Source organism: Nematolebias whitei, chromosome 6 (genome assembly GCF_014905685.2).
Source record: "Nematolebias whitei isolate Nwh7 chromosome 6, NemWhi1, whole genome shotgun sequence".
NCBI lineage: Eukaryota > Metazoa > Chordata > Actinopteri > Cyprinodontiformes > Rivulidae > Nematolebias > Nematolebias whitei.
Genome location: NC_056503.1, coordinates 31,680,168 through 31,687,763, shown reverse-complemented (window position 1 = coordinate 31,687,763; position 7,596 = coordinate 31,680,168). Strand labels below are relative to the sequence as shown.

The 7,596-nt window shown below is 37.9% G+C and overlaps 1 protein-coding gene across 1 annotated transcript; it reads right to left on the bottom strand.

Annotated features, from left to right (window-relative positions):
- Positions 1 to 1,588: 1,588 nt before the first annotated feature.
- tbcb (tubulin folding cofactor B) lies at positions 1,589 to 7,329 on the bottom strand. Its single transcript, XM_037678189.1, has 7 exons — positions 7,172 to 7,329; positions 6,651 to 6,785; positions 6,408 to 6,551; positions 5,077 to 5,170; positions 4,591 to 4,782; positions 2,900 to 2,972; positions 1,589 to 2,803 (listed from the first exon to the last, which is right to left on the bottom strand). Exons 2-7 carry the CDS (start codon positions 6,768 to 6,770, stop codon positions 2,689 to 2,691), a joined length of 738 nt encoding a protein of 245 aa, XP_037534117.1. The 5' UTR covers positions 6,771 to 6,785; positions 7,172 to 7,329; the 3' UTR covers positions 1,589 to 2,688.
- Between the last annotated feature and the right edge of the window lie 267 nt (positions 7,330 to 7,596).

Here is a 7,596-nt window from a genome sequence, read left to right as displayed (position 1 = left end):
GCCCTTGAGCAAAGCCTTAAACCCTAACCATCTGCTCCCCCGGATGCCCTAGGTCAGGGGTCTGCAGGGGGCCACATGCAGCTCTTTGATCCCTCGGTAGCTTTTTCAAACTTTGACCAAAACTGACATCAAACTGCATTTTATTGGTTATAAAAACAACAAAAAATGATTAGTTCAAACAGTTTTCCTGTCATTTCTTTTGCAAATATGTGAACACTGGAGTGAGTACAAGGAGTAAAACATACTTTAACTTGATGCTTTATTTCTTTATATGAAGAACTGTGCAGCTTATAGAATTTTTAATTACAAAAGATGAAAACTAATCCCCCCCCCCCTTTTTTCAAAAAACTGGTCTTTTTTTTTAATAAATGTTAAGAATCCAACATTTTTCAGTCAGGTCATCTGGACAGTTTCTTTTTTTTTTTGTGCTGAAACGTTTCGCCTTCGATCTGGAAGGCTTCATCAGTCAAGGAAACACAACACAAAAATGTTAAGAATCATTACCGGTGAAGTGTTTTTTTTCTGTCGCCCATACTGGCCACAAAAGCCCCCTCCAGCAAACTTAAAGTGGCTCACGGGCCACCAGTTGATAACCACAGGTTGTTGCGGCTCCAGACAAGTTTAATGTAGTAAACGAAGGCGTAAAAATGGCTCTTTTAATTGTAAAGGTTGCAGACCCCTGCACTAGATAGCTCTCTGCTCCACGCAGAGGGCTGTGGTAGCTCGGTGGTCTCGGTTAGGTCAAGAAGAGCATCCGGCGTAAAAAATCCTCACCAAATCTTCAAGCGAATTAGTTCGCTGTGGTGACCCCTGAAGAAGGGAGCAACCAAAATAAAAATAAAACTGAGTTATACGCAGTGTTGCGTTTACAGAGTTTGTTTTTCAGTGATGGCCATCTTTAATGGAACTCATACAGGCAATAGTGTATTACAAATTAAATGTTTTGCATGCATTGGAGAAATGCATACCACCTTCCAAATAAACTACTTTTCAATATACGCTTTACAAAAATTTAAATCATCTCATAATCGTTAAGAGCTTGAAAGTACATGTTGGGTATGACTCTCAGCTTCTACAACTAATTCAAGGTTGGGGTGGGGAAGAATGAAAGGTTTAGAACATGATGGTGAAACCTGATATGATGTATGGATGGTGGCACAAAAAAAAGACGAGACAGAGTTGTTGCAATCTGATCGTTTTTATATTTTAACTTTTGGCACACAGTAACACCAGCACTTCAGAGATCAACGGAGAATTCAAAAAAATATATGTCCAGAAAAAATATTTTATAGCAAAGACATCACAATAATTTACATTTTCTCTGTTTTAGAAAACAAAAAGAACATTTTGTTAATTCGACAAGCACATTTTCCAAAGTTGAGTTGTGATCTTGAAAACGGAGCGAGTAACAAAACTATTACGTGAGCAAAAAGACGTGAAGTTTAGCATTTCATTTGAACATATAGTACAATGAAAAATTGGACAATACTATTAAAATGCTATTTGAAGTATTTCAACATAAACACAATACATTAAGAAAATTTCAATTTCCTAAGAAATTGTGCTAAAAGTGAACAGAACTGTGCAAAAGTCTCGAGCCACTTTGTTTCTCTTTATTCAAACTTGCTTCAGTTGTTTAAGATACGCAGTACTTTGAAAATAATGTGACGTAACCACAAGTTGAGGACAAATTAGAAACAGGAGGTCTAAGGTGAATTATGTCTTTAAATAACACAAATCCAGCAAAGAATGAACAAAGTTCAAATTTCTGGTCCATTGATCAATACGTCCATTCTCATTTTGCATTTTTAAGAATCAACATTTTTCATTTGTGTAAAGACACTTTCCCACGACTTTCGTCCCCTGAACAACAAACTACAGACTTTAGCATAGCAGTGTTCACTCACAACTGGACCATTTTACAAACTACACGTGAACAAAAGAAATTAAAGATATGTTTTGTTTACTGCGGGTGTGTCTAAAAGCAGTAGTAGTGCCAAGTACAGCAATATGAAGCAAAACTAAAAGTTTACTATAAATCAAAAGAGCAAATTAAAAACATGGAGCTGTGTTTCTCAGGAGCACAATGAGCACTACAGTTTATGGTGACCTTAGGCCTGACTTTCAAGAAAAAATACACATTCAAACAGAGTACAGAACTAAAGTAACATCAAATGAGATGAACTGGTTACACAAGTAATTTGTCAACGTGTGTTAGTGTAACTTTTCCATTTATTCAACATGAGACGATTACAAAGAAATGTACAGTCCACCAGGACTACGGTTAATTATGAATGTTTGCATATAGTCATTTTAAGCACACTGACATGGATCAAAAATAAAAATTTAAGCAGTAAAGTTAACACTAAATATATTAGAGGTGCATGGAGTGAAATAACAAAATCCATTAATAGGTTGAAGTTCCTTTCTGAAACACTTAAAGACTGAATTCGTTGTGATTTTCTTATTATAATTTCAACTTGAAGATTGCCTTGTTCTATGTTGCAGGAAAAAACTAAACATGACGTTTAAGTGCTTTTTGATCACACTCTTCAGAAAAGCACAAAAAAACAAAAAAAACCTTGAAGTTGCAGGAAAATGACTCTCCTTCTGATTTATGAGCAGAAGATGCTTCAATATCAGGTCAAAGGACTGACCAAAATAAAGAAAAATAAGTTTTAACCAGTTCTACATCTCATCTAAACCGTAATCCTCCTCAGGGAAGTCTCCCACCGTCACAGTCATCGGCTTCACAAACCCTCCGTATTTGTTCTCGCATTCAAAGTACTTTTTCCCCTGAACCCTATGAAGACAAACAAAAAATAAATAAAAATCAGGCGACATTATTTCAAACATTTCTGTTACAATTGGCGGAGAAATAAAAATCGAATGCCCCTACGTTCCGTCGTGCTTTCCTAGGGGCTCGTCATACTTCACACCCACCCAGTAACCAGGCTTGAAATCTGTTGTGCCTGAAACATATATGAAATGTTTTTATATGAAACAAATCTCAGTAAATTATTTTAAAAATACAAATATGCTTTTGTTCTTTATCTTCAAAAAATGTTTTATTACAGTTCAGTGCATGCACATTATACATTTTTCCCTTTTTGTACTTCACCCTCCGTTTCATGACTTGTCCCTTCCAACAAAATGCCTGACCCGCAGTGTTTACATGCACCAATATCCCAGTTTTAATCATACTCCTGGGCCCTGAACCACAAACCAAGTTTGAAAGCTTTGAAAAGTTTCCTACTTCAAGTTGAACTCTGAGTTTTCTGAGTCATAAAGCAGCTTAATTTATTACCAGTGTGTAAGAAAACTCAAGTCAGTAAGTACAGCAGATAAAAGTTTGAGAAAAGAGATCAACACATTTTAAAGCACCTCTGGTTCTGACTTATAGAAGAGGATCTGTACCCCGAAGCGTGGCTGATGCACAAGGGGCACTATGTCCACCAACACTGCTCAGAAGTGTGAAGAAAATGGATGAAGCAGACGACCCAAAGACACTTTAGACACATTGAACCTGGTTTTATTATAGCGGCCCTAGATTCAGTGTTTATATGAAAATAAATTAATGAATAAATTAATCCATCCTTTTTATTTCTCCTCTCTGGATCATATGGCAGCTGGTGCCTCTCTCCAGCAGTCACTGTGCGAGAGGCGGGGTACACCTTGGACAGGTCGCAAGTCCATCACGGGGACAAATGGAGGAAAATGAGACAAACAACCATTTACATTCTCACCTGAGGACAATTTAGTTTTAGGGCAGCACGGTGGCGCAACTGGTAGAGCTGCTGCCTCTCAGCGAGCAGGTCCTTAGTTCAAACCCCGGTCCAGGGGCCTTTCTGGGTGGAGTTTGCATGTTCTCTCCGTGCGTGCGTGGGTTTTCTCCGGGTACTCCAGTTTCCTCCCACAGTCCAAAAACATGCATGTTAGGCTGATTGGTAACTCTAAATTGTCCATAGGTGTGAGTGAGAGAGTGAATGGTTGTTTGTCTCGTTTGTCTCTATGTGGCCCTGTGATGGACTTGCGACCCGTCCAGGGTGTACCCCGCCCCTCGCACAGTGATTGCTGGACATGGGCACCAGCGACCCCCGTGACCCAAAAATGGAATAAGCGGGTAAAGATAATGGATGGATGGATATGTTTTTGGTCTGTGGGGGAAACTGGAGTACCCGGAAAAAAAACACCCACGCACGGAGAGAAGATGCAAACTCTATTCAGACAGGCTCCAGGCCAGGAGGAGATCTGGTGATCACTTCTAACCACTGCGCCTCTGTGTTGAATGCATGGAGGTGATCTATAAACCTGGTTCATTAAAAGCCAATTAAATTGCCATGTCCCAATCATGTACTTATCTAATTAGTTAAATAACAGTCTATCAAAAAATACAATAAACAACTCAAAAGTTACTTTAAGTCATTTTTAACTAGTGAAGCACCTCGTTCCTGCCTGACTGCTCACACAAATGAGAGAAACAGGCCTTAGTCACCACAGCTTACAATAAAAACTGTTTTGTTTCGGGAGTATAATGTTTTGAACTAATGTTCCAAAAAACTAAAACCTCTAAGCTTTAGCTACACTTACCAACATACATGACAGTGCCAAGTTTCGTGGGTTGCCCAGAAACCTCCACTTTACAGCGGTTGCCCACAGAAATGGCATCAGCAGCAGACTTCTGTTGTTCTTCCTGAGCAGTGAGCTCAGATTTCTTCTTAGCAACCAGATCCTCGTTGTAATGACCGAACTGGTGTTTTTTCATAAATGACCTTGCAGAGTCTCAAGAAAAAACATATTTCCATGTTAAACACTTGTTACCATTAAAGCAATCAACAGTAAATCATCTATTAAGTTGTATGCATCACCTGATTGATATTTAGCTGATCTTTTTCAGTTTGCTAATAATTATTGACTAGTAAATTCAGAAAAAAGCTTCAATATTCACAGTGAATAAAATCACTAGATTTTGTTAAAATTTGAAATGATTTAAAAAATGCTCATTTTGGCAACAATTAATTTTATAGTCTATTAATTTAATTTGTTTTTGGAGAGTAAAGTGAAGAACTCTGATACCTGTCCTTTGACCATATGCTTCATTTGAGAGCTCAAACTTTTCCACTTTGGAAACGTCAAACAATTCGCCCACCTGACCACTTTTATCAATAACCTGTGAAGGAAATGAGAAACACATCAGTTTTGCATGTATCTGAGTCAAACAATAACTACTTACACTTAAGAATTAGCAAAGCAAATGTGTTTTTATGTATAAAATTTGATTTATTACGTACAGTAACGTTCATAAAAAATTGAAGACGTCCCACAACAACAGCCAACACATCAATTCACTGCAGATGTGAACGTATTCTTTTTGGCTCGTACTACCTTCGTAAAATAATTAGCAACCAATACACAGGCTTTTTTCTCCTTTTTACTAAACGCTATTTAAAGTCAGAGAAAGGAATGTTGTAAGCTGTTTGAGGACAGGAGGCATCTGCAGAACTTCACCAAAGCTTTGACGTAAAGAATCACATCTGAAGAGTGCTTATATTGTCCTAGACAATAGATAAAGAAAATCCAAAAATGTTTTGAGATCTGGTCAGCCATAATAAATGTACCACTCACATATCTGATCTGCTTTAGCCACAAAAGCAACAAAAAAAGGCAATGATAAGTCAATGTAGCTTCTGATTAAAAGATAAATCTACAGAATAATCATACTAAATCGGTCACAATGTTGTCTATATCAAGATGCTGCAAAACGTTTCTTCTCAGCGTTCAAACTATTGAAGGAAAGAAAACTGGTTGTACTTGAGCTGCAGTATCTATATCATTAGCTGCTCCACAAAACCCCTTAATTTAACCCAATTTTGTGCGTTTCATAGCTTGAAATAAATTTTGACGTTAAAACAGCATGTGAGAAAACTGAACTATAGGGGGCCTTACAGAGTTTTGAGTAGGATGACAGACAAGTGTTCTCAATATTGTGTGTCCTGGAGTTCATATCTGTTTACTGTAGTGTAATTAATCCCTAACAAGTTAATGACAGATAATATGAAGCAAAATAAGAACATCAGCTGATTCCATTGTCTCCATGTTTTTTCACAATCACTGCAGCTGTGGCAGTGGCACTTCGCTGATATGACGAACATTGTGCTTTTAAACTGAATGTGATCTTCAATTTGCTAGGTATTGTTGGTGATATTTTGTTCTCCTATTTCTTGACAAAGCAGTCTCGGGAAATTCTGGCAAGACACTGAATTATCTCTAGTTTGCATAAGTAAGTGAACTTTGTTTTAGCTGTCACCGCTAGTTCCTCCAAAATGGCAGCGTCTTTAGGATTAGAAAATTTGATAAATGAAAACACTATATTACAGGCAATGAGGAATTAATCTTCATGTACATACGTGTATTCTGCAGTTGTTGTCCACAGGATAGGAACCAAGTAAAGCTTCATCGTTGCCCATTTTCTGTAAGAACTTATCAGAGACACTAAAAATTTCCAGATCCATGGAGGAGGCAGGAACACCCACAATCATCTCCAGTTTTCCCTAAGTACAACATGACAGGAGTGCAGACAGTGCAAGTTAGAATGGTCTAGATTATCTACAGAAGCACACTTTGGAACAGATATGTTGTGGGAGTTTTACCTTCAGCTCTGCTACAGTAATTCCTCTGTCAAATTTGCGCTGCGACTCAAAGGAGGACAGGGTGCTGGTCACACGAACTGCCACAACGGAGTTGGTAACTATGACTACTCCGCCGTCCATCCTCCACGACAAGACCTGGAAATGTAAGCAAAATAAGTTGAATGGTATATTTAACTTCAGCTTTATCACTCCATTCATAAATACAATTTAATATTTAAGGTCATGACTGTTATAGACCCCAGACTGAGGCAAATACAGTTTACCAACTTGTGCTCCCTGTTAGTTACCATTTACCATACTCCTTTTCACGTTTAGGTTTAAAAATATTGCTTTAAGCCAAGTAACTCTTTTTCTTCACATTTGAGACAGAAATCTGCTGAGTTAATTTTCTTTTATCTAGCATATCCTTATTTTAAATGGCTCGTTATTTAGCTGCACGCTACTGCTAGCTAGCTCCGTTTTCGGGTTGGTGGTCAGACAGTCATGCTAGGTCCTCCAGCAATGTTCACACAGTTACTTACTTTTTCAACACAGGGAACAACTCGTGAGGACAACAGCCGACAGTATACGTTTTAAAAATCCAGAGTTACTGTAATGCTACAAAAAAAATTGTAAACTTAATGTATTTTCACCGCACTGTCACGCAGCAGTTTCCGTTTACGCCCTATTCTGGAAAGTTCTACCCGCCTTTGCTGAAATTAACCAATCATATTTGAGATCAAATTTATTTGACCAATAGAATTACAACTAGAGGAAACTGGGACCGCCCACTGAAAAGTTGATTGACAACAATAATAACCAATCGTCTGACAAGCCGTGAATGCTAAAGGTTGGTTGAAACAACCATGTAGGGGCGCTTAGAAACAGGGGAAACGCCATTAGAAATGAGAAGAATAAAACTGTCACTATCATACTGGATCAAACTTAAAGGAAATAAAGAAGGAAA

Excerpts from the sequence above, each read along its gene's own strand:
- tbcb (XM_037678189.1), bottom strand. The coding sequence starts at position 6,770 with ATGGACGGCGGAGTAGTCATAGTTACCAACTCCGTTGTGGCAGTTCGT. Across the intron at positions 4,783-5,076 it reads AGCATATGGTCAAAGGACAG|ACTCTGCAAGGTCATTTATG; the intron begins GTATCAGAGTTC and ends TTTTTTCTTGAG. Across the intron at positions 2,973-4,590 it reads TGGCACTGTCATGTATGTTG|GCACAACAGATTTCAAGCCT; the intron begins GTAAGTGTAGCT and ends TATATGTTTCAG.